This window comes from Zingiber officinale, chromosome 6A (genome assembly GCF_018446385.1).
Source record: "Zingiber officinale cultivar Zhangliang chromosome 6A, Zo_v1.1, whole genome shotgun sequence".
Taxonomy (NCBI): domain Eukaryota; kingdom Viridiplantae; phylum Streptophyta; class Magnoliopsida; order Zingiberales; family Zingiberaceae; genus Zingiber; species Zingiber officinale.
The window spans coordinates 94,501,473-94,529,419 of NC_055997.1; the positions used below are offsets into that span (position 1 = coordinate 94,501,473).

The window sequence follows — 27,947 nt, forward strand, 5'->3', positions numbered from 1 at the left end:
AAATCGTCCGATGAACCTTCCATTTCTAATTAAAATCAAATGAAGGTCACATTTAACACAAACTTACTAAAATATTTTTACATTATCTAATGACTCAATCGGATAGAAATTAACATGTAGCTTATACAATGGGTAAAAGTTGATGTATAAATTATATGTTAGTTTATACTATGTGTAAAACTTAATTACTAGCTTCTAAAAAATTAGTTGCTAACTTCTGTCATAGTAATTTTATATTATTTTAATTTTATTTTTGAATGATAATTTAATTAAGATAATATTTTAATAAATAAAACAAACTAACAAAATTTCATCACATCCATTACATTTGAAATGAATATTATTTGATAATGATTAACTATATAAAAACTAATAACTAACTACTACATCGTGTATAAATTATTGATTGTTAGTTTTTACAACAATACAATTAGCTTATATTAATTTTATTTATTTGAAAATAATAACTTGATTAAAATAATATTTCAAACGGCAAAACAAACTAAGAGAATTTCATTTGATAGAAACTAACTAATTACAACAAATTGTAAAAACTGGCACCTAACTTCTACACTAATATAATCAGCTTATGTTAATTTTATTTATTTGAGAATGATAACCTAATTAAAATAATATTCTAATAATAAAATAAATTAAGGACACTTCATCACACCCATTAAATTTGAAATAAATAAATATTATTTCATCACAGTTGCCCATATAGAAGCTAACAACTAGTATAAAACTATCCATCCGCATAGCTACACGATAAGCAACATTCTCATCCAAGATATGTTTAGGGTTCCATATCAAAAAGTGATAGCAGATGAGGAGCTCACATGACGGGAATTCAGTGTATACCTTTAACAGCTTAACAGGAAAATGCTGCAGAACTTGGTTCGGCTCCTCTAGCGGGAACCAAATGTCCAGATCTGCATAACGCAAGTTCTGTATTGCTTAACAGAGATTGCCAAAAAGATGCCAGTTACCTTGGGGAATGAGATCGAGAATGTGACCGTGATCTCGAGTATTATCTTCTTGGGCTCCTGCTTCTACTGTGGCTTCGACTATGGCGCCACCGGCTGCACAAGGTTGAGCAAAACAAGGAAAATTCATGAGAGAAAATTGTAAATTTATTCTTCATTGGTATTAGTGGGTTTGTTTGTATCGGGAAAAGGGAACATAAGCATAAAATCACCAATACTAGTCTGAAACCCACCGAGAGGGGAAACGTAGCCTCAAATGTAGGTTGTCATAACAGAATATTAAGACGACAATGTCTCTTTGAATCATCATTCAAAATTGGCCCACAAGTAAACAATCATTCAGTCCAGAACCAGTTCAATGGTAAGAAGGGTAACGAACACATCAAAAGCACAAATACAGAATTCTCAATACAATTTCATACTCAAAATCTAGTTATCAATAATGTATAAGTACCTTGGTGGAGAAGAGCTGTAACTTCTACTTCTACGACTATGACGACCGTACTGTCTTATCCTGCTTGCTTCAGCAAGCTTTTCCTGTCGTTGTCTTTCCAGCTCTCGCTTTTTTAGCCATCTCAGCAGCAGTGTCTTTCCGAACTACAGTAGAATTCCCTGAGCAGCCACATCATAAAGTTCTAGTATAATATGGATAAAACCTCAGTATTACAGTAAAGTCATTAATCATGAAATGATGAAAGTAATATGTTTTGAAGAAAACCCAAGAAGAAAAGAAATATATTTCAGAGAACCTCAGGTAGCTCCGGCACATGAGTCAGAAATCTTACTTTGTTTATTGAGTTGTTTTCTCATTATCCTTTTGAGTCGTTCTTGAGGAGTTTCCTTTTTTCCCCTGTTGAATTTTTGATAAACCCCGAATAGGGTTTTTGCTGAGTTTTGCAATTGTTGATGACGAGGAGGAGCTGGAAGAAAAAGGAATAAACAAAAAAAAATAAGCCAAACAAGAAACCAGGACAGATTAGCGTCTTTTAAAATATTTATCCACCTACTTAAAGACAAAACAGATAAAACTCATCGTACTGATGGCCTTAATTGCCTTAGTCCAATTATTTCATCTTCGAAATATAATTCTAATTTGAGAATGCATGCCATTGCCAGACTATAGAAATTGATCCTATGGTTCACATGACAGACAATAGTTTGCCTACACTAATAAGAATCATCACCCACATCTTCAAACTGCTACAACATGAAGTTAGATTACATCCTACCTCATTATTGATGATTGCCGCAACATTTTAGTATTCTTTTCTTAAAGAGACAAAGAAGATGCAGGATCAACATGAAGTGTGATGGTGTCGATCAAGGGATGGGGACTGGCGGTGCGATCTTGGTGAGTCCTCTTGGCGGGGCTTCGGCTTGAGCTTGTAACAATCTCTGGTGTTGTGTGTCGTCACTCGATAGATCGAGCAGAAGAGCGACATCCATTGTCGTCTTTTGGTGGATCTTCCCCGCTCAACCTCCACATGCTGGACCGCGTGTGTACAAGGCGGTTATCCTTCTTTATCTCAAAGAGGGACTTGTAAACTTTGTCGTAAACAATGTTGTAATTTATATCTGAACACTCTCTTCCAAATCACTATTCCTCAAACACAACCCATCCGAAAGAGTACACGTAATACTCTATTAGAATCTAGAGTTTGTATTTTAGAAACACGTCTTAATCTATTAGAAACTGAACTTTCTCTTCTAAAGGAAGGATGTTATCCACCTGACGAACCTAGTCCATCATCCTATCTGCAGGATCCCTATGTAGATAAAGGCAAGAGTCCCTTCATTGAGGAAGCTCTTCCAAATTCTGAATTCGTCTTTATTCAAACACCTAGTATTTGTAATATTGGGCTTACTCTGGATATTTGTATACAATGTACCCTTAATATTCAAGGCCATGAACTTATTTTTCATGCTTTCTTAGATAGTGGAGCCACTACCTCTACTATTGATAAAGCTTTACTTCTTTCCTTTCCGCCCCCTTCTCTTATTAAAACAACGAATACTCCTCTCCTTAGTATACAATTTGATGGTCAACAATTAAGTTGTCACAAATTTGTTAAAAATGTCCATATTCGTTTCTTTACAAACTGTGGTACTTTTAGTTCTCCTTTAACTTTACCTCAACTATGGACATGTCCTATGCCTCATAAGTCCATTCCTCTAATCCTTGGTCTCAATTTTCTTATTTCTCCTGATCGTGCTCTTTTACTAACTCCACATTACGCCATTTTCCTTTCCACTCCCATTATTTCTCCTATTCTCTCTTCTTATCCATCAGAAATTCACATTGGGATGCGTGGTGGAGCCCCTCCAGCTGAATCTTACAATCCTACGTCCTCTTCTTCCCCTTGCCCATGTACACCCAAAATCCCTAAAGTAATGCTTTCCTTACCGGAAAACTAGAAATACTAGGCTATTGGAGCCCTGCTACCTCAGACATAGACGATTCTAAGCTCGAAACTTACTATCAAGACTGAAATCATGATTTTGGCAAATTAAAATGCACCCTGAATCTATTCCTTGGACAACTTTTTCTTGTCCTGAAAGTCATTTTGAATGGCTAGTTATGCCTTTCGGTTTGAAAGTAGCTCCTCAAATCTTTCAACGAAAAATGAATGATATTTTTAGACCAGTGATCGGCTTTACTTGTGTTTATATAGACGATGTATTAATTTTCTCTAAAACCAAAGAAGAACATTATGCACACTTACATATGATTTTTAATTTATTCAAAAAACATGGATTAATAGTTTCTCGTAGAAAAATGAAACTTGCAGTCCCTTACATTGAATTTTTAAGTAGTCTTATTGGCCAAGGAAAAATAACACTTCAAGCACATATCTCTAATAAAATTTTAAATTTTCCTGATAAGATGGAAGATATTAAAACACTTAGATCTTTCTTAGGATTACTTAATTACGCAAGACCATATTTAAAAGACATCAGAAAAATTAATGGCCCGTTATATAACAAAACATCCCAAATAGGACAAAGATATTTTAACCAACAAGATATTGACTTAGTAAAACAAATTAAAGCCATGGTTCAACAATTACCTCATCTAACTCTACCATTGGATACTGATTACTTAGTAATTAAAACTGATGGTTGTGAAACAGGATGGGGAGGAGCTTTATGTAGTAAAAGATCAAAATACAACCCTAAGACTTCTGAACAATTATGTAGATATGCTTCAGGTAAATATAAAGAAAAAGGAAGACTTACTTCCTTAGACTTTGAATTACTAACTGTAATTTATTGTTTGGAAGCTTTCTTTTTATTTATTTGTAATAAGTCTGAAATTATGATCAGAACTGATTGAAGCTATAGTAAAATTCAGCCAACAAACTAAAGAAGTCAGAAGAGGTTTAGGTTCTAAGAGATGGATAAAATTTACAGATGTCATTTTAAATAAAAGACTTAAAATACAATGGGAACATATTAAAGGTAGTGCTAATTCACTTGTTGATACTTTATCTAGATTACTTAATTTTCTTTTCAGCAAATGGATTTCCAAAAGCGAGTACGTACTTATGGGTATCAAAAGACCATGAAGAACTTCCACAATACTCAAGAAAAGGAGATACTTTTGATTTCCCACTTAGAGCCCAACTTAATAATGTTGAACAATGCTTAATTGATAATATATGGAACATTCCCACTTCTCCGGGAACAACTAGTTAGAAAATTGCTATTATCAATGCTCTTTTTAATTACTTCATGAAAACACTTCAGAGACAACTTGGAAAGAAGTTCTCTTGTTATGCCATCTTCTCTGGATCATATGTTGGTCTTTACTCCACTTGGGATGAAGTTAAAGCTCTACTTTCAAAAGAAGATAAATCTTCTTATAAAGACTTTTATTCAATTAATGAAGCCTATGCCTTATTAAGAGATAAATTGGGTCCCAATTTTACCATAAGCCCATCACTTCACTTGCAGAGTCCCAGTAAACTTCAAGAAGATAAAACTTATTTGATGACAGCTACTTCTTCCGAGCAACAACAAGATACTGATCTACTTTCAGTTCCACTTAAACTACTTAATTACTAATCTCTTGAAATACTTCCAGGGCAAAAGAAAAGAGATAATCTCTTCTCTCTCAAAGCACTTCCAAAGGATATTACTTTATACTTATGAACTTTAGGGGGTACTTCCTCTTATAAAACTTTCTTAGAGCTAGCAGATGCTCTAAACTGGTTTCATCAAAATCCCACATCAGGAATAATGATTACGTATGCTGAAGAATATTCTGATAAATTTCCTTATACAAACCAGTTTCCACAATGTACTCATCCTATTGAATTAGGCTGTAGATGTCAATTATTATATTCAATAAGGCAAGCCAACATACAACTTGAGAACTTTCAAAGAAAAAATTATCGTGGACGACTTATTACACCTGACTCATTAATGACTTATGGACTTCTCCATCAAGTATGGATACAAGAATTAGACTCTATTCCATTATTATCGCAAGTACTTGGAAAACTTATTCAACATCTACTGAAAGAAAGAGAAACTTTTGTCTTAGCCACATTTGATAGCTCGCCACCAGAATGGCTTCCTACTCAAATAGAGCCAACAGACACTTAATCAAGTTTGATGTTCAAGACCTCAATATCCACTTATCACCTTTTGAAGAATATCCTTCACATCCAGACAAAGAATGACTCTCACCTAAACCATTATCTGAACAACTAAAACATTGGAGGGCATCTCTTCAAGGCAGTTCTTGATTATGTGATCCATATCAAGACCCTACAAACTATGTTCTTGTAGGAGAAACATTTACTGAGAAAATTTACTGGCCTATAAAATGTGGCATAGTTCATTTTCCTTTTCAATATACAACTCAACAATAAAAATCTATGCCAATTTTATCAAAAGAAAAATTTGGCATGGTTAAAACAGAAGACGCCTTCAATTGCTTCTACTACAACTCTTCCACCGTCCATGGGATCAGTAGAAGAAGCAAATTTAATCAATATGATGGAAAGTTAATCTCCAAAGAAAGACATGAAGACCACTTACTTATAACGTAAGCCATGAAGTCAGCAGTACTTATACGGAAGCAGTGACCTCATCAATTGTCTGACATATGTGCTGACCTCATACAACATTCACTTATCTTCCACGTAGCTCTTCTAGTTCCTTCTCCTTTCTCTATAAATAGAGACCTTCTCTTCATGTAATAAGCATTGAAGAAGTTGTAAGCCTCAAGTGTGCCTAAGCTTGTAATCCCTTTCCCCCGCTCTTTGTAGTAGCAGTCTTTCTTGTAAGTATTACTCTTTTGTAATAACAATTGTTCATAGTATCAATAATATATTTATGGTTGAGTAATTCTCTTTCTAAACTTATGGTTTTTGCTTTAGTATTCTTAACAATAGTCCTCAATCCTTCTCAGATGCTTTCATCTGTAACTAGCTAAGTGAAAAGACGGAACTCTAATTCTTGATTTTGTAAATCCTGTGTTGGCTAAGTAAGGCAAGATAGCTTGTATGCTAACGTAAGACCTGAAGTGCCGGGGTAAGAAACCAAAAAATAGACAACAGTTCTTAGAAGCTCTCTACTAGGTGAGGCTCATTGGTGAGTTATAGAACAATAAAACAATTACCTAAGGTTTAAAATTTTCAAACAGCCAAGAAAAACCACCTACACACCACTATATATATATATATATATATATATATTGAAGCCAATTGTGGCATCAGAGCCATGATCTTGTAAGACCTGTATGAGTGCACCCTTTACCTCCTTTAAGCAACTTGACTATTTAGATCTTGCTTTACAACCTAGAAATATAATAACATTAGATCATAATAAACATACTTGTTACATGAGAAGTAAACAACTTGGACATCTTCTTCATTCTAACCAACCACATTTAAATACTTTAACTGATCTACTCTTAAGTTTTGCTCTTTCTGTAGAAACTCATACTCAAACTATAACTCATAAGATAGAGCATCTACTGACTATTACTCTTCAACAACAAAAGTTAGTCTCTGAGGTATTAAGAAACCTTGATTATCTAAAACAGTCACGAATTGTGAAACTTGTTTCTGAAACAGATACTCAACAACTTTTAAAGACTTAATAGTTAGCAATAAAACCCAAATAAATGAAAAATTAGATAAAATAAGTAACATATTAGAAGAACTTAAATATAACTGAACAAATTGAAATATGAAAATACACATTATGATGATGCTGTAGAATATACTAGACAATTTTCTACTACAAAAGAAGACGGTTACTGTTATATTGATCTTCCTGGAAAAGGAGATCAAATTCAGATATAACAAAATAATACAATTCTAGCCTTTCTTGCTTCTCTTCATTATCGTTTAATTTTGATAGAAACAAAACTTCTTCAATTAGATAATACTCTTATTGGAAACTTTGGACCAAGTGAGGTCAAGGAAGCCTTTGCAAAACTTACTAAAGATCTTAGTCAATTATCTTTAGGAAAAATTATTCCTAAAACATCACCAGTTATTTCTAAATTTTTAACATATAAATCCAATGAGTCTGGCAAAAACTGAACCTTTCTCTGGAGTTTCTAGATCTGTTAGATGTATGGAAGCCAATACTTCTTCCTCATGGTTAGATACAATAACCAGAAGAAATAGTACTTCTACTTTAGGACCTCTTCGATTAGAGGAAGTAATAGATGTTGATAAAGACTTAACCATTTTCTCTAATGAACAATTAAATGCTTTAAATCCAAAGAAACTTTATAATCAAGGCATCCTAAATCTCTCCACCTCTGTCTATAGACATCATAGACAAGAGACTCTTCATCTTCCAGATGGAGGAGAAGTTAAACTTGGCCTGATAACAGAAGAGGCTGCTAAAAGTCTCTATCTACGAAAACATAATTATATACATCTTGGTCTTATTGTATTTGGCCTACGAGGTTTAACTTGAGCCAAATTAGAAGGAAAAGTGTTATTATTCTTACATGATGCTCGTTTCTCAGATACAGAGAAAGCAATCATAGGATTAATTGAGGTAGATATGAATGCTAATTTAGGCATTACATACTTATGTCCCAATTTTAACATGACAATACGCGACTTTGTAAAACATATCCAAATACACATACAAGCTAAAGGATATGGACAATTTCAAGGAGATAATCTTCAATTAGATATCATTTTTCTAGGCAAAATCATGAACCATATGCATAATCATTTTAAAATCTCTGTTACAGATATGATAAAAGCCTTAATAACAAAAGACATACACTTTTTGAAATCAAGAGAATACACTTCTAAAACTTTAGCTGGTTTAGAATGGAATATCAACCTACAAAACCATGATGTCATGATTCATATACTTTGATCCGGTGGTAAGGACGGGGGACCCTCGTTGGTGGGAGGTCAACGACACGTGGAGGTCAATGGTCAAGAGGGTCAACCCCAAGGTCGTGCCGGGCGGATAGAGATCACGCCGAGCGGACTGGAGGGCCGACCGAGCATCCGACTGACTGAACATCCGGCTAGGGGTCTCCCAGGCTGGACGAAAGACAGCTCGACCATGGGTCGGGTTTCCGATGCTCAAGATAAAAGAGTCTATGGGGCGAGCGGACAGGAGGCGAACAGGCCACTCGGCCGAGCCACAGGACAATAAGGCGTAATTCCATCCGAGCACATGAGCAGAGCTTCCCCGCCTGAGCCGAGGTATGCGCATTCCCGGAGGCCATGAGCGCCGAGCGGCTGGTCCGCTCGGCCCAGGAACGGGTAAGAGCGCAAAAGGACAAAAAGGATAGCTGGTAACATCATCCTCGAGACACCTGCCGCCGACAAACAGCATGGTCGGCGCCCGAAGCAGATAGAGTATCGTACGGTGGAAGTTTCCACCGTCACATCAGGGATATGCTCGGACGATTGCGGAATAACGTCAGACATGCTTTTCTGACACAATTCTACTGAGGTATGTTTGGGGAAGCACACATGCATCGAGAAGCGTGCCCGCGCCTCCCCAGGGTCCTATATAAGGACCCCTAGACTTTGAGGGAGGTATGCGATTCTCATCACTGTAGCCACAGTAGCGTTACTTTGCTCCTCTTCTTCTTCACTGTCTGACTTGAGCGTCGGAGGGTCGTCGCCGGGAAACCCCTCCCGGCTCGGCTTCTTTGCAGGTTCATCAGAGGTCTACACCATCATCAGAGGACAGCGGAGAGCGTCACGTCCCCAGCGTCCATCGACTTAGCGCTCGGACATGATCAAATTGGCACCGTCTGTGGGAATGTTCCTGAATCCGAGCAGAGACGATGGAAAAAGCTGGACGCCAACTCATGGTGATGCTCTCTCCCGAAGAACTAGACGCGTTCATCCAAGCGCGGGCAACCAAGATAGTCGAGCAACAACAAAAGGCTCAAGCCGATCGGATAACGCAACAGGCAACGTCGGCATCAGGCGGTCGGCCGACACCAGACGACCGGCCGGAGCAGCTCTCAATATGGGGCCAGAACAAAGGGCCGACCGGCACTCAGGTGGAAGCCCCGCCCCCCCCCCCAATACTGTTCCATCGGGCTTTATTCCAAACACCCTCGAAAGTCGCGCAAGCCAACCTCGGACCGGGGGAACGCACCTGGTCTGGAACGTGAAGACGGACGACCCGGAAAGTTCCACCCTACTCATGACTTTGATGGGTTTCGACGAGTATATTGTATCCTCCTCACTCCACGGGTATTCGGGAGTCGAGAAATTGAGTCAGATTTTCTGCTGGTCGGTAGGTCAGTTTTTTAGTTATATTATTTTTCGGTCATAGAATTTATCATAGTTTCTCGAACAAGGACTCCCGTGCCGATCGGCTGGGTTTCCATCATATCCGAGCCACGGACTCAATGTCGAAGACCCCGTGCCGATCGGCCGGGTTTCCATCATATCCGAGCCACGGACTCGATGTCGATCCGAGCAACGGGCTCGATGCCAAAGACCCCGCGCTGTTAGGCCGGACGTATATTATCCGAGCCACGGGCTTGATGCCGAAGACCCCGCGTCGATCAGCCGAGCGTATATTATCCGAGCCACGGGCTCGATGCCGAAGACCCCGCGCCGATCGGCCTGGCATATATTATCTGAGCCACGGGCTCGATGCCAAAGACCCCGCGCTGTTAGGCCGGGCGTATATTATCCGAGCCACAGCTCGATGTCGAAGACCTCGTGCCATTCGGCTGGGCGTATATTATCCGAGCCACGGGCTCGATGCCAAAGACCCCACGCCGATCGGCCGGGCGTATATTATCCGAGCCACGGGCTCGATGCTGAAGACCCCGAGCCGATCGGCCGGGCGTATATTATCCGAGCCACGGGCTCGATGCCGAAGACCCTGCGCTGTTAGGCCAGACGTATATTATCCAAGCCATCGGCTCGATGTTGAAGCCCCCGTGTCGTTCGACCGGACGTATATTATCCGAGGCACGGGCTCGATGCCGAAAATCCCATGCCGATCGGCCGGGCGTATATTCGGCCGGGCGTATATTATCCGAGCCACTAGCTCGATGTCGAAAACCCCGTACCGTTCGGTCGGGCATATATTATCCGAGTTGTAAGCTCATTGTTGAAAACCGTCGAGCGGCGACGTTAAACTCTAGAGTCGGACCGGCGACTATAAACCCCCCGGCCTGAAGACCGTCGAGTGGGACGTTAAACTCTAGAGTTGGACCGACGACTATAAACCCCCCGGCCTGAAGACCGTCGAGTGCGACGTTAAACTCTAGAGTCGGACCGGCGACTATAAACCCCCCGGCCTGAAGACCGTCGAGCGGCGACGTTAAACTCTAGAGTCGGACCGGCGACTATAAACCCCTCTGCCTGAAGACCGTCGAGCGGCGACGTTAAACTCTAGAGTCAGATCGATGACTATAAATCTCCCGGCTTGAAGACCGTCGAGCGGCGACGCTAAACTCTAGAGTCGGACCGGCGACTAGAAACCCCCCGGCCTGAAGACCATTGAGCGGCGACGTTAAACTCTAGGGTCGAAGCGGCGACCATAAATATCCCACTCGAAAGACCATCGAGCGGTGACGTTAAACTCTAGGGTCGAAGCGGCGACCATAAATATCCCGCTCGGAAGACCGTCGAGCGGCGACGTTAAACTCTAGAGTCGGACTGGCGACTATAAACCCCTCGGCCTGAAGACCGTCGAGCGGCGACGTTAAACTCTAGAGTCGGACCGGTGACTATAAACCTCCCGGCCTGAAAATCATCGAGCGGCGACGTTAAACTCTAGAGTTGGACCGGCGACTATAAACCCCCCGGCCTGAAGACCGTCGAGCGGCGACGTTAAACTCTAGAATCGGACCGGCGACTATAAACCCCCCGGCCTGAAGACCGTCGAGCGGCGACGTTAAACTCTAGAGTCGGAGCGGCGACTATAAATATCCCGCTCGGAAGACCGTCGAGCGGCGACGTTAAACTCTAGGGTTGAAGCGGCGACCATAAATATCCCGCTCGGAAGACCATCGAGCGGCGACGTTAAACTCTAGAGTCGAACCGGTGACTATAAACCCCCCGGCCTGAAGATCGTCGAGCGGCGACGTTAAACTCTAGGGTCGAAGCGGCGACCATAAATATCCCGCTCGGAAGACCGTCGAGCAGCGACGTTAAACTCTAGAGTCGGACCGGCGACTATAAACCCCCTGGCCTGAAGACCGTCGAGCGGCGACGTTAAACTCTAGAGTCGGACTAGCGACTATAAGCCCCCCCGGCATGAAGATTGTTGAGCGGCGACGTTAAACTCTAGAGTTGGACCAGCGACTATAAACCCCCCGGCCTGAAGACCGTCGAGCGGCGACGTTAAACTCTAGGGTCGAAGTGGCGACCATAAATATCCCGCTCGGAAGACCGTTGAGCGGCGACGTTAAACTCTAGAGTCGAACCGGTGACTATAAACCCCCCGGTCAGAAGATCGTCGAGCGGTGACGTTAAACTCTAGAGTCGGACCGGTGACTATAAACCCCCCGGCCTGAAGACCGTCGAGCGGCGACATTAAACTCTAGAGTCGGACCGGCGACTATATGAAGACCGTCGAGCGGCGACGTTAAACTCTAGGGTCGAAACGACGACCATAAATATCTCGCTCGGAAGACCGTCGAGCGGCGACATTAAACTCTAGAGTCGGACCGGCGACTATAAACCCCCTGGCCTGAAGACCGTGGAACGGCGACGTTAAACTCTAGGGTCGAAGCGGCGATCGTAAATATCCCGCTCGGAATACCATTGAATGGCGACGTTAAATCCTAGAGTCGGACCGACGACTATAAAGTCCCCCGGTCCAGAATTCGTAGAGCGGCGATTGAGAACATAACTTATAGATTGATGAACGACAATTAGAGGGTCCAGCCTGGGCATCACACAAGTCCAAGGAAACTTACGAAGGTGATATGGCATTAGACTGCTTAACGGTAACGTGAAAGTTGAGAGGAGCATGATTAGACAAAAAGACGGGTATAGATTCATTCAACAAAATTAGCCGAACGACGATTACAAAAGGGTGTTATAGGCCGGACGACCAACATACATTTAGGACTTCACTCTAAATAGTTAAAAATTTCATCTGGAATTGTGGTCAGGAGGTCGGCATGATCGCGAATGGGGACAGTAAAGTCTTCAGGCAGCTGGCCCTTTTTCTTCAGATAGTCGGCCGTGGCGGTGATAGCTAGCTCGAAAGCATGGACGAGCCAAGCACAAGCCTTCTCTACAAACTTCTCCAAGCGGATGTAATTTTGTTGCATGACAATGATTCGACTCGGCTCGGCTTCCTGATATTTTTTGAAGGCAGCGCGGGAGGCATCCAGCGCCTCTTGAAGTGTCTTCAGGTTAGTCTGAAGGACGACCACCTCTGCCGAACGACCATTCTTCTCGGCAGCCAGCAAGTCGGTCAGCTCTTTGACTTTGACGTCAAGGGCCCGGGCTTCAACATTCTTCGCCTCCAGGTCAGTGACGACCTGATTCTTCCTGTTAGTGGCCAGAGTAATCTTCTTATCGTAGGTCTTGACCTGGGTCTCAAGCCGGTCTACCATGGTTTGCAAGCCCGAAGATTTATGTCGTTCGACCTCTAGCAGTTTGTTGGCCTTCTCTAGATTGGCCTTCAGCTCGGCGTAGGAACGACCTTGAAGAGGGGTCCCCCAGAGACCTTGAGCTTTTTGAATTCCTCCTCGAGGAAAGCTAAGCAGTGGCACATCGCTATACTCTCGACCCAGTGCTGCGATTCAGTTAAAAATGTAAAATACCGAACGGAGGATAAGAAGAAAAAGCTTGTAAAAGTTACCCCAGTAGCTTGTTGCAGATGGTTGTTGCCGAGCAACCCAGGTGGCATCACGCCCACGCGCGCTCGGGTGTTCTCCCAGACTTTTGCGAGGGGCCCCAGAATGGTTATCAAGTGTTCGGGGCTCAACGGCTGGTCAACCTTGCGCAAATATTCCTATGTCGGCAGGTGGAGCAGAGCCTTAATAGTCCTATGTCGGCTCGGAGTGGACTGGGCGGACGCGGAAGGAGCAGAAGTTTGTCCGACCGGCTCAGAGCGTATGAGAGAGCGCTTGATTATCTGGTGAGCTGGAGGGAGCGAGGTGAGAGGCTGAGCGGCGACGGGGTCGGCAGGCAAGTCTCCTTGAGATTGAGTCCGGTCGGACGATAGCGCTTCCACAGATGCAAGAGCTGGGGGATCGTCCGCCTGCTCGGAAACATGGATGGCAGAGGTTGCTGAGCGGGTGGGGGTGCACGTTCGGCGGCGTTTATGCCCAGTCAACGGAACTTCATCATCATCAAATCCGGCTTCCTCGGGCCGAGTGGCCGGTGGCGCACTCAGTGGAGCGTTCTCCCCGGCCGCATCGGTGGTGACCATCCGCGCGGCCGACGCCTCGCCCCCCGTACGTACCTCTTCACCCTCACCCTCGTGAGAGCCGATCGGGGTGAGAACCAGCTTCTCCGCCTCCTGCGCGGCAGCCGCCTCTATCTCGTCGGCCTTGCGCTTCAATAGGCCAAACACCACTGATTTCATTATAGTCTCAGCTGCAAGAAAAAGTAAAGAAATCAGTTAGACGCCAAGAAAAGGAGAGAAGGTTATTCCTTACCTGGGCCGTTAGGAAGCCGCGTTCGGATCGGGCTTAATCCGAATAGGTACATCATCCCTTCGGGCAGCAACTTGTGTATGTCTAGCTTCAACCCGGCTAGCAAGTTCGCCGCATGCAGAAAAGCGGGTTCAGTCCGGTACCTTTTCAGTTCGTGAGGAGTCGACAACGAAGTTTGACATTTCGTCCGGAAGGATGGTGGCTCAGGAAAACGCAGGAAGAAAAAATGCTCTTTCCAATGCTTATTGGAAGTAGACATTTTATCAAAGAAAACTAGACCGATCCAAGCTTGAAATAAGAAGGTGCCCAGCTTGGACTGCTTGGGGTAGTAAAAATAATGGAAGATTTGGGGCTTAAGGGGAATATTGTGTACCCGGAAGAGCACAACTACGCCGCACAACAGTCTAAAGGAATTTGGAACAAGCTGGCCGAGCGGAATACGAAAATAGTTGCAAACTTCTAAGATAAATGGGTGGATTGGAAACCTAAGGCCGCCTACGAACTGGTCGCGGAAGAAGATAACAGTGCCGGTCGGACGACTCAGCCAGAATCAATTTATGGTCAACAAGGATTTTATAGGTATTAAGTAATTTGAAGGCGTCTCCCGAATCAAACCTACTCTCCATGGTTTGATACCAAAGACCGGGAGAAAGGGCAGAAGAACTAGCCATTGTCACCGGGATGCAAGACAAAGGGAAAACAGAAGGCAACGGAGGAGATGATCGGAACAGTGCCTGCGATGCGCAGACACCACCGGAATGCAAAGAAAAAGTGCGAAGAAAACAAAAAGGGAGTGAGTAAAGAGTTCTTACAGAAAAGAGGACGGCAGGAGAAGAGAGCGAAGGGCCGGAATGTCGAGGATGGGTTCGCCGGAGAACGAAGCGGGAACCTTCAAAAGCACGGGCGCGATAGAGCGGAAGCGGTGGAAGAAGAGGAAGCGGCCTTATAAAGAATGGGCTCGAGCTGCAAGGACCGCCCAATCCAGGGCACGGGATCCGAGGAACGCATCGACCCGTTGAATTCAAAGCGCCAGGGGTCACATCGAGTCTGACAGCTCGAGCAGGCGATGATGGCCGCCTGGCCACGTGGCATCACCCCATTGGGTGCATTTAATGACCGCTATTACGCAGGTGAGGGCATGTGCTTGGCCTTAATGGCGAGGATTTGCACGAGTTCCAAGGAAATTCGAAGGACATCGGCGTTAACCAACGTTGGGTCAGCAAGACATCCACCGGCATGTCGAACTCTTCAAGTGTCAGTGGGTTCTAGGCCGAGCGGCATTCTCATCAGATACAGAACGACCGTCATGTCGCCAGACCGATAGTCCAGTCAGTCGGACTTAGCGCCTCCTTCGACTAGACTTGAGGAGGAGGCATGTGATCCGGTGGTAAGGATAGGGGACCCTCGTTGGCGGGAGGTCAACGACACGTGGAGGTCAATGGTTAAGAGGGTCAACCCCAAGGAATTGCCGGGCGGACAGAGGTCACGCCGAGCGGACTGGAGGGCCGACCGAGCATCCGACCGACCGAACATCCGGCTAGGGGTCTCCTAGGCCGGACGAAAGACAGCCCGACCAGGGGTCGGGTTTCCGATGCTCAAGGTAAAAGAGTCTATGGGGCTAGCAGACAGGAGGCGAACAGGCCGCTCGGCCGAGCCACAGGATAATAAGACACAATTCCATCCGAGCACATGAGCAGGGCTTTCCTGCCCGGGCCGAGGTATGCGCATTCCGGGAGGCCATGAGCGCTAAGCGGTTGGTCCGTTCGGTCCGGGAACATGCAAGAGCGCAAAAGGACCAAAAGGACAGCTGGTAACATCATCCTCGAGACACCTGCCTCCGACAAACAGCATGGTCGGCGCCCGGAACAGACAGAGTATCGTACGGTGGAAGTTTCCACCGTTACATCAGGGATATGCTCGGACGATTGCGAAATGACGTCAGACATGCTTTTCTGACATAACCCTACTCAGGAATGTTTGGGGAAGCGCACATGCATCGAGAAGCGTGCCCGCGCCTCCCCGCGATAGAGGTATGCGATTCTCATCACTGTAGCCACAGTAGCGTTACTTTGCTCTTCTTCTTCTTCACTGCCTGACTTGAGCATCGGAGGGTCGTCGTCGGGAAACCCCTCCTGGCTCGGCTTTTTTGCAGGTTCATTGGAGGTCTACACCATCATCAGAGGACAGCGAAGAGCGTCACGTCCCTAGCATCCATCGACTCAGCGCTCGGACAAGATTATACTTGATTAAAAGGATTCATATACTTGATTAAAAAATCTTAATTTAATTTTTAATCAAAAGTTCGTCCAGTGTAATTATTAACTATCTCTCACTATATTATTTTCAATCGTTACAATTTCCGATTTCATAACTACTATCAAATCCTCGAAATTTACCGTGGGAAAAAGAGATAAAATATATTAAAACATCTCTAATGTAAATTTTTTTAAGAGATTTGTGAAATAAAAAAATTTGAATAATTTTTTTTAACCATTATAGGTATAAGGTCTGAAATTTACTATTCAAGAACAATAGTAAAATTTTAAAATTATTTTTTATTTTAAAATTGATGTAATAAATTAGACCATATAAAAATTAACTGGAGCTCCAACTATTAGAATGTTTCCTTTTGTTTCTTAAATTTATTTGGTGGAATAAATTAAATCGCATCGTTTCAGAATCAGTAACCGGTGAGACCTGGTAAAAAAAAACGTTAATTGAACAGAGGGTGGGTCATGGGTGACCGTCCTCGGCTCAGCAGATCTTTTGGCGACCTCAAAAATATCTCCCCGAACAACTGCAGAGCGCACGTAACGTCAGTACGTCTGCCATTCCACGTGGCAGATCCGCGCCACCCATGCCAAAAAACCGGGCCCCACGTCTCGCCGCGGCACAAATATCTTCTGTTCAGCTGCCGCTCTGTTTCGATCTATCGGTGCCTCTCTTCCCTTGTCGAAGAGGCGATCCAAAAGCGGCGGAGTTCTAGGAAGCATTTTTGTTTCCGTTTCTTCGCGTTGGAGTGAGGATGAGGAGCTCCTGGGGAGGAATTGCTGACCGCATGGGCGAGAGTTCTTCCAATCGGCCGGATACAGGAGAGACATCGAAGATGGAAAGCCCTAGCACGGTAAGTGATCCTTACCCTCATTGCAGTGCATTCAATTCGTAGCATGGTTTAAGTTTGCCTGACGCCTGGATCGGCCTGGGTGAGCGTTTGATCGTAGGTAAAAGTTAATTTTTAAGTCTTGTTTTTAGAGAATTTGTAAGATTGTGGTGATCTTTCAAGATTATTTTTTATTTGTTTTGGCAATATACTGGTACGATTTTTCTAGTTTTTTGAGAAAAACTGCAGTTGTAAAATTCGCGAAGAAAAGAATTGCTTTATTACAAGAACTTCGTACTCCTAATACCGCTAATGGCACGAAAGGGGCGATCTGTGTTTTCTCAATCGCTAGGTTCGTTCCATAGAGATACATGTCATCTTACGATCAGTTCAAGTTTATTGAGTGCGGGTTCTTTTATTAATATATGCATCCAAGAGCCTAAGGTAATTCTTAAATTCTGCAAGATGTTCGGGTGAGGTTCCGTCCATGGACGGTAAGGTGGTCCTCTAGACAAACATGACGGTAAAGGGGAGAAGTTTACTCGGTGCAATATGTAGCAACCTGTAGTATTACTATCCTTAGGGTTGGGGATCTTTGTTTAACTCCTGTTGGTTGGAAATCTCCTGTTCATGTCCAGAGAGGTGTGCAGATGACCTGTGTCTGGATGAGTACAATGGGAAGGCAGAATATCTAGAACTTGATCTGATCATACTTGTTTGCCCATCTCTTTCATTGTGCCCTTAATTTCATCTTTTGGAATATGATGAGAATCTTTAATAGATGCGAATCTGTTCTCTATGAGCAATGCACGTTCAACTTCTAGCTCTTCTTCATTATTTAGTTATCTAGATTGTCATCCTGAAAGGTAGAGAACCAAGCAGATGGATGCCATATAACATAAGGAGAATACCTGTTATCTGAGTGTGAGTGCAGGTCTCTAGTGGGAGAAGCAAGCTAATACAAAAGCAAGTGGACAAAAGACATATGATTGTTGTGGCTTTTGTGCATTTTTTAGGTGTGGTGATTTCCTTTCTCAAGTAAAAATGTCTATTAAAAAAACTTCTGGATGATGACTCCTTCCTGTGATCCTATCTCATCTGACACACTGATAAATAGTGATTGGCTGTTAAAAACATTAGTGCAAATCCAACTGTCCTTACTCTACTTTATTGTTAAGACCGGTAGTTATTTGCTTGTCTGTCATGTTCCACCAAAATATAGCTGTTTACCATTTGGTAAGGTAACATTGACTTCATAAAATTTCTACATCTAGGTCTCAAAGCTAAGATGACTGGCATTTTTCACCTCTTATATATCATAATGACATCTCTCTTACTTTTCAGGACTCTCAGTTAGTGGATTCTCTCTCAAAAGGATGGACAGATGAAAAACATACATTATTTCTGAATTCCATTGAGTCTTCTTTTGTTAATGAGTTACACAACGGGGAATACAATTCTAAGGCATTTTATTGTGGGATATCGAGGACGAACACACATAGAGGTTCTTGTGGACAATATGAAAAAAATGAAACTGATCTGAAATCTGGTCAGGTTGTAAAAAAATTTATTTTAATTGAACCTAAATCCCTTTCCATTTTGTATTTTTTAATGTTTTTCTTTTTGATAAAGCACGACCTTTTAACTCTGCAGTTCAAGGTATTATATAAGGAGAGCCTTGTCTACAATAAGGGCAAGAAGAATGCACAGCTTGAGATTGGTTCTAAAACTTTATCTGCAAATCCCTGGATTAGACATTTTAGATCACCTTGTGTTGTGACGAAGAGGAATTCTCAGTTCACTCAACCTTCACCTCATATAGCAAGTGAGGGGCATTATGGAGAAGGAACAGGTATAAGGCAAAACTGTTGTCATGATTTTGCTGCTAACAATGCTGGTACTTTAAACAAATTTCATGGGTACCTTATTCCATACCTTTTCTTAGCTTGGTCTTGAAGTTTTATTTATTTGTGAGTTAGTATTCTAATATATGGCCATCTATCAACTTTCTCTATCTGTCTCTCTTTCCACTTTTAAAGTTTTCTTCAATTTACAGACAATAACTAGTTCCATTTTTTATTTTGTGCTAATTATCCTGATATTTGTTGGCCAGAATGATCACAATCACCACATTCAAGCTCATATAAAATGTTTCAGAAGGGAATGTATATTTGTATTATTCAAAATGAAACTTAAATTATTAAAAATGCTACAGGATTATTATCGATAGAAAAACACCTTTATAATATAAAGTGTTTCATAAAGCTATGGTGCTGCGATAGGACATCCAGATTGTCACCCAAGCACCCGCAATTCGAATCCCAACTACGGCGTATTTGCAGGAATTTATCCTCCAAATGGAGAGCGTAACCAAAAGAAGCTGGGCTTCTGGGTTGGCCGTCGCGTGCGCTTTCCGATTTACCCTGATGACTAGTGGGAAATTTCTGTAGGGCCGGGCCGGTTACCAGGGATAGTCAATGAGGTTAATTGGGATTATCATTTTTTATTTTTTTTTCATAAAATATTTATGTTTTATCAACCTTTCTTTCTCAAAAAGGTGAAAAAAAAACAGGAAGCTCACCGAGATCAGCATATTTGAGCATATTTGAGCACATCAAACAGAATACCAAAAAAGAAAGAAAACATTGGCTCCATAAATCAAAAGCTAGCAGAAAAAAGGACTAAAAACTTTAATCATCCAAGCCATGTCATTCAGCCAAAACAACACTCCTTGTATACCAAACCATTTAAATTTCACTCGACTTTTTGCTTCCTATGATTTGCTAGGGATGTCTAAAAATAACTAAAACCACTTATGCACTTCCTCCACCCCCCTACATCTGCAGGAGCATTTGTGTCGGACTTGCGTGGAGGATCACACATGTCATTGAAGATAGAATCCTTCCTCATTCTATGCAGTTTGTAAAATCAAGCTTGCATCACAATTTTTAGGGAGGGCAACAAGACATTTTAGATTTGCAGATAGACCTTCAAACAATAATGACCTCCAAGTTCTGGAGCATGTGAACAACCCTTAGGTAGTATTTGCCAAGCATGTTCCTCAAATAGACAACTGGAATACAAGTGATTGCAACTTCCTGGTGAGCCATTGAAGGATCCACACGTGTATCGATCCAACTAAACCTTTTCCTTACCAAATTTTCTTGTTGTTAAGCTTGTTTGTGAATATTAGCCAGCTGAGGATATTATATGGGATAAGCAATAGCCAGATCAACTTACCGATAGTTCCCCAGGCTCTATAATTTCACTGTGTGCAGCAACTTTCCACCCCCATTTCTTGTGGAAGTCAAATGGAGAAATGTTCTGTTTTACATTTTCTCTTCAGCTTGCTCTTCTTTCTATCCAACCTTGCTGCTTTTGCGACTCAGCCATGTTACATTTTCTTCAATAACGCTAATCCATATTACATTATAGTTCTATTGGTCCAGATTTTGTTTTTACCTAACAATGAAGTACTCAAACTTCATCTTGCAGAAGTGTCGGATCAAAACTTTATGGATGATGGGCCTATATCTGAGAAAAGATCAAGTATCATTGGTGGGAAAAGGAAGTTGAGGGCTGCAATGATTCATGATTCAATCAACGATCAAGTATGGGCAAGCATCCTATTCATCAACTGTGCATCCAAATTGTAACACATGTTCTCAAGTTTTCCAACTTTCAACTGATGTCTTCAATTTGTTCACTTTTCAGCTTGTTCCATCTAGGAAACCGTTAATTATGCCAATTTCTGATGGGAACCATACACTGCTCTCAACAAATTCTGAATGTAGCAGCCAAACATCAGAAGTCATTCCAAACTCATTGCTTTCAGACGCTAAAGAACTGCTACATGATGACGATGAGGTTAACAGTTGAATTTCAGCACACTAAATGAAGCTTATGGTATACACCATAGCAGTATACAAGTATTGCTTCCTGGTTTCCAGATAGTTTCATTCAACTTTTGGAGGTGTTGAATCAAATCAATACTGAGATAGTTTTTAGCTTCCAATTCGGAAGCTTCTATGTTTGAGTGAAGATTATCTGGTTTCAATTTCTGATCTTTAGTTTTTGTATTCCCATGGGGAAAAAAATCCTTGTCTACTTATGCATATTTTGGTTTCTCCGAAAGAATTATGTTTCTTGCCTGTCGGAGTCCTAAATAGCAACTCTTAGTTACTATGCACTTCAGTTCTTTTGTAATGTTGCATTCTTTTACGTTTGTCCGTAGTGTCTTCCATTAACCTGCCGGACTAAACATCTCTCCACTAATAACAGTGCCTCGTGGAGTATGTTAGCATTTCCACATTGAGCTCGTAATCATTGAAGAAATTATATTTTTTAAGTAGTGTAACAATTTTCAGCTAGAAGGAAATAGAAACCTGGGCTTTTTGTTTTTTGGGTAAACTGATGTAGAAGATACAAGTTTATATTATCTGTAGTTGTAATCTGCAATTGTATCAGGTCTTTATTCAGATGATTTTGTATGAGAGATTAGTTTAAATTATGTAGGATTTTGATTGATTTATAGTACACAATCGTTAGTAACATGTGCTTCTATATGTTTAATTCATGTTTAATCAATTTATTATGAATGTAAAACTAAAAAAAACTAAAATGTTTGAACTCTCTCCCTGACTGTATCTCAAATGTCTCTATTATAATCCTAGTAATTTTCTTTTTGAAAAAAGCATGAGTGCTCCTTTTTCAAATTTTTTTATTAAAAAAAAAACAAACACTCACTACAAACAAAATACCTAACCGAAACTGCCTTAGCGATGGAAAACAAAATTTCATTGCTAATTAATTCTCGTTATTATGGGAAAACATATTATGTTTCTAAGTTCTTCTCTATTTATTGAAGCCCTAAATCATAAATTCCATAATTATGCCCTAAGTTAGTGATGGAATTTAAGATTTTTCATCACTAAAAATAAATGATGGATTATTTAATCTGTGGTTATTACTGACGAAAAATATATTCTGTTGCTAAGTCCTCTAATTAGTCAACAAGAAGCTCTAAATCCTAAATTCCATAATTCTGCGATGAATTAGGGGCGAAATTTAGGATTTTCTATCTGATGTGGTCATAAGAGGTCCACCCAGTAGAGGGTCATTGTCACGGTGGAGGTCAAAGATAGGGCGGTCAACACCTCTGTATCACCGGCCAGTCGGGCGGCCCAATCGCCCGACCGAGATAGAGGAGTACCGACTAGATATCATCATAGCTCGCCCATGCACCGAGCTTCTGACGTTCAATGTACCGTCGGGGTACACGCCGAGCGGTCAGCCCGCTCGGACTTACACCAAAACTTGGAACCAGCAAAGCGGAGCTATGACCGAGCAGATTACATTCAAAGCGGAGCTCAGACAATGGAAGAATGGCCGAGCGACTATCCCGCTCGGCCCGAGGACGATAGCGGCCGGACGATTAATGGTTGGCCGAGGCCCCCCCCACTCGACCCAGTAATGGACAAAAGGAGGATCTGGCGATATCCATCTGGGAGCCCTTTGCCACCGATAGACGGCATGATCGGCGACTTGGTCAGGCAGTGGATCGTACGACGGAAGCTTCCACTGTCACATCAGAGATATGCTCGGGTTGTTAAAGTATGATGTTAGGGACACTTTCCTGATATGTCTTTTCAGAAAAAGTTTTGAGAAGCGTGCATGCCTCGAGGAGCATGCACGCGCGCCTCTGGAGCCATATATAAAGGGCCCTAAGCTTCAACGGAGGTATGCTAACTTTTACTGTAGGCACACTATTACTCTGTTTCTGTTACTCCGCTTCCTTGCTGCCACATCACCGGTAACTGACTTGAGCATCGGAGGGCCATCGCCAGGGAACCTCTTCCTGGTTCAGCACTGATGCTGCTGTGGTTGCAAGTCCCTTTAGCTAGAAGTCCACGCACGGTCAATAGGAGGGCCACGCCTCCTAACATCCATCGCCTCGACTCTCGGACAGGATCAAATTTGGCGGCATCTGTGGGAACGTAACTTGCATCCAAGCCGATAAGATGGAGGACGCTAGACGACTTCGCACCGTGATGCTCACCCAAGAGGAGCTCGACATGTTCGTACAGGCTCGAGCACAAAAGATAGTCGAGCAGCAGCAGCAAAAGGCACTAGCCGATCGACTGACGCAGCAAGCAACATTGGCATTAGGGGGTCGAGTGGCGCACGAGGACCGGTCGAAATAGCTCTCCATCTGGGGACAAAACAAAGGGCCGATGACACCCATGGGGAGGCATCGCCTGCCCCGATACCATTCCACCGGGCTATGTTCCAAACGCCCTCGGAGATCGCGCAGGCGAATCAAGAGCGGAGATCCTCTTCGGACGAAGCGCCCGTTCGGGATGCGCGAAAAGGGAAGGTGCCTCGAGGCGATGCATCCCCCAAACGGATTAACCGCTAGTTCTCCGGAGCGATACTGCAGGACCCACTGCCGAGACACTATACTCCACTAGCTATTGGAGAATACAACGGGTCGACTGATCCCGACGATCATTTGGGTAAGTTCGACAACACGACTACACTTCACCAATACACAGATGGGGTGAAGTGCCAAGTCTTCCTTACTATGCTCTCCTGCTCGGCACAACACTGGTTCAGGAGACTGCCAGACGGATCGATACAAAGCTTCAAGGATTTCCGAACGGTCTTCCTACACCATTTCGCGAGCAGCAGACGCTACCAGAAGATGAGCGTCAGTTTGTTTTCCTTGAAGCAAGGACCAAGAGAAACTCTCCGAGTGTACATCCAATGCTTCAACCAGGTAGCTATGGATATCCCCTCGGTCTCATCCAAGACCATGATGAATGCCTTTACACAGGGGCTCGTCGAGGGGGATTTCTTTCGGTCGCTTATCAGAAAGCCGCCCCGCGACTACGACCACATGCTCAAGAAGGCTAATGAGTACATGTGGAGGCCAGAATAAAACCTGATCATCCAGATAGAAATAGAGAAGCTGCTGGAGGCCGGCCACATACGAGAAGTTCAATTCCCGAGCTGGCTCGCAAATGTCGTGCTGGTCTCCAAGCTAGGCAACAATTGGCGAGTCTGTATCGACTTCCAGGGCTTCAACAAAGCATGCCCGAAGGACTTCTACCCATTACCTCGTATTGATTAGATGGTAGCCTCCACTGTAGGGTACGAGCTAATATGCATGCTGGTCGCATATCAAGAGTATCATCAAGTGTCGCTCGCCCGGGCAGACCAAGAAAAGGTCAGCTTCATTACGGCCGATGGAACATATTGTTACAATGTTATGCCGTTCGGACTGAAGAACGCCGGAGCTACTTATCAGAGACTGATGAATAAAGTATTCCGACAATAGATCAGCCGTAACATATAGGTATACATCGACGACATATTAATCAAATCCCTTCGAGCGGCTGACCTATGTGCAAATATCAAGGAGACCTGCCAGACACTTAGGATGTACGGGATCAAGTTGAATCCAAACAAGTGTCTGTTCGGCGCAAAGAGCGGGCGATTCCTGGGCTACATCATCACCGAGCGGGGCATCGAGGCAAACCCCAGCAAAGTAAAAGCACTACAAGACATGCAACCGCCAAGAAATTTGAAGGAAGCCCAACGTCTCACTGGTCGGATAACAGCATTGTCTCGATTCATCTCCAAATCATCCGACCGGAGCTTGCCATTTTTTAAGATACTGAGATGAGCCACCAGATACCAGTGAGATGAGGAGTGTGATCTGGTGTTCGAAAAACTTAAGGAGTACCTCAACTCATTGCCTGTATTAGCTAAGCCAGTTATCGGCGAACCCCTCAGAATTTACCTTTCCTCGACCGAACATGCAGTTGGGTCGGCTCTAATTAGGTAGAACGATGAGGAACAACTGGTGTATTTCTTAAGTCATATATTGAAAGACGCTGAATCCTGCTACACCGGTCTCGAGAAGTTGGCCTACGCGTTGGTACTCGCCGCTCGGAGGCTTCGCCCTTACTTCCTTGCTCACTCGATCATCATAATGACCAATAGTCCCTTGGGGGCGAGTCCTCCTCAGTCCAGAAGCGTCCGGACGACTAATCAAATGGACGACATAACTCAGCGAGTTCGACATCTAGTATCAGCCTCGAACAACCATCAAAGCGCAGTCCTTGGCAGATTTAGTTACGGAGGTACAAAATCCGGAGCCAGAAGCCGATTTGAGGATATATGTGGATGGTTCTTCTACTCGACAGGCGAGCGGGGTCGACATATTGCTCATCTCCCCCCAAGAGGAGCGGGTGCAGCTCTCCGTTCGGTTGGAGTACAAGGCAACAAACAATGAAGCTAAATACAAGGCGCTCATAGCCGGCCTACAAGTCGCTCGGCATGTCGGAGCCATCAAGGTCCTCATCCACTCGGACTCTCAATTAGTCGCTCAGCAGCTGATTGAGACATTCGAAATAAATAACGCGCGATTCAAGCTCTATGCCGAAGCCTTTGAAAAACTAAATGCCAACTTTCGCAAGGTTGTCATACAGAAGATCCCCTAGTCGGAGAACCAGGCTGCAGACGAGCTGGCTAGATTAGCCAGCTCGTTATCGCCAATCTTCATAGCACAACCGATCGAGCAAGTATCCCTCGTGGCTCATATTGACCAGATGGAGGGACTTACCTTCCCAAATAATTGGAGGGCGACATTGACGGAGTTTTTTGCGGTCGGGAGCTACCCCGTCCAATCAGGAGGAAGCTCGCTTGTTGAGGAGAAGGGCTGGTCGGTTCATCATGATCGGGGATCAACTCTACAAGAAGGTCTTCTCTATGTTAGAGTGTATACTAAAAGCCTAGCTTTTTGTAAATATTTATTTTGAAATAAAAAATCACATTGGTCAAATGTCTACATTTATGCTAAGTGTAGTTGTTCAATTAATTTATATTGTAGATAACATGGTATGTGGTGTCACACACAGAATATAATGTTATCAATTCCTTATAAATTATAAACAGTAGCTCATGACTAAAATGGAAAAGAACAAACCATTGGAATAGTCGTAGTGTAATTTGGTATTAGTTTATCTTAACTATAAAATTACACTAGTACACTCTGAGTGTATTGAGTTGGACCATTTAAGGTAAATTCTTTTTATACCAACTTAATAAAAGAACTAGACCTTTGTTATTATGGAAGTGTGTGCTCTTAATCCCGATATAGTAACAAGCACGTGTACTTAGTATTTATTTCTTTGACTTATCAAAGGGTGAGATTCAGCTCGATAAATCAAGAGACCTGATAAGTTGGGAAATGATATTATTTATAGTGTGTGTTCTTGATTATAGAAGGAAACTGTGTCCTAGTAATCTAGGTTGATAATGTCCCCAAGAGGAGCTTATAAGGATTGTCATGTTAAACCCTGCAGGTGGACTTAGTCCGATACGACAATAAGGTTGAATGGTACTACTCTTGGACTAAGATATTAATTAAAGTGAGTTGTCAGTAACTCATTTAATTAGTGAACATTCGACATCTTAAACACAGGGAGATCAACACACTCATGATAAGAAGGAGTCAAAAATATAATTTGGGATTGGTGCGGTAGTCCAATAATAATTCTTTAGTGGTATGAATTATTATTGATGAAATTAAGTTGAGTGTTCGGGGTGAACATGGGAAGCTTAATTTCATCGGGAGACCAAAACTAATTTCTCCTCTCGGTCCCTATCGTAGCCTCTTATATATAGATAATTATATTCACCAAATACCCACTCCCTATCCACCCTTCGGTGGTCGGTCAAGCAAGCTTGGAACCCAAGCTTGGGCCGGCCAAGCAAGCTTGGAACCCAAGCTTGGGCCGGCCAAGCCAAAGGCTTGAGCCAAGTAGGGTGGCCGGCCATAGCTTGGAGCCCAAGCTTGGTGTGGCCGGCCATATAAAATAAAAGGATTTTATTTTTTAAAATCTTTTCTTATGTGGATATCATGGTTTTAAAAGAGAGTTTAAAATTTAAATATTTCCTTTTATAGCTTTTTACAAAAGATTAAGTGAAAGGTTTGATATCTTTCCTTATTTGTAGTTAAAAGGAAGATTTTAATTTTTGATAAAACTTTCTTTTTTTGTAACCATCTTAATAATTTAAAAGAGAGTTTTAAAATTAAATCTTTCCTATTATAGTTTCTACAAAAGATTAAGAAAAGATTTGATATCTTTCCTTATTTGTAGATTGAGAGGAAGATTTTAATTTTAAAGAAAACTTTCCTTTTTGGAAATCATCCACATGTTTTAATCGAGAGATTTTAATTTATAAAATTTCCTTTTATAACCAACCATGAAGGGAAAATTAATAGAGAAATTTTTATTTTAAAAATTTCCGGAAACAAATAAGGAAGTTTTAATTCTGTGTTTAAAACTTGCCTTATTTGGAGCAATTGAAGGGGCCGACCATTAGAGGTTTAATAAGGAGATTTTAATTAAATTTTCTTTCTTAAATAATGGCAAGGAATATAAGGAAGTTTTTATTTATAAAACTTTCCTTATTTGCCAAGACCAAAGAATATAAAAGAGATGGTAGAGGTGCCTCACCTCACAACATCTCTTCTATTATTCCTCTCTCTTTTCTTCCTTGGTGAGGCCGGCCCTAATCATCCTCTCCTCTCTTCTTCTTGTGGCCGAACCACATCATCTCTAGGAGTTCTTGTGGTGGCCGGATTTTGCTTGGAAAAGGAGAGAAAGGAGGCTTTGCTCTTGCATTCCTTGGAGCTTGAAGGTTGGTGGCCGAAACTTGCAAGAAAGAAGTTGTCTTGGTGGTTCTCATCTCG

At 42.6% G+C, this 27,947-nt stretch overlaps 1 protein-coding gene across 1 annotated transcript; it reads left to right on the plus strand.

Moving 5' to 3' along the window:
* The first annotated feature begins 16,984 nt into the window (after positions 1-16,984).
* On the plus strand, positions 16,985-21,348 carry LOC121996984 (cold-regulated protein 27-like). The gene is made up of 5 exons (XM_042551184.1): positions 16,985-17,206; positions 18,527-18,736; positions 18,836-19,034; positions 20,678-20,793; positions 20,897-21,348. Exons 1-5 carry the CDS (start codon positions 17,108-17,110, stop codon positions 21,059-21,061), a joined length of 789 nt encoding a protein of 262 aa, XP_042407118.1. The 5' UTR covers positions 16,985-17,107; the 3' UTR covers positions 21,062-21,348.
* Positions 21,349-27,947: the final 6,599 nt, after the last annotated feature.

Coding starts and splice junctions, on each gene's coding strand:
- LOC121996984 (XM_042551184.1), top strand. CDS start 17,108: ATGAGGAGCTCCTGGGGAGGAATTGCTGACCGCATGGGCGAGAGTTCT. Junction 17,207..18,526: donor AGATGGAAAGCCCTAGCACG/GTAAGTGATCCT, acceptor CTTACTTTTCAG/GACTCTCAGTTAGTGGATTC. Junction 19,035..20,677: donor GCATTATGGAGAAGGAACAG/GTATAAGGCAAA, acceptor TTCATCTTGCAG/AAGTGTCGGATCAAAACTTT.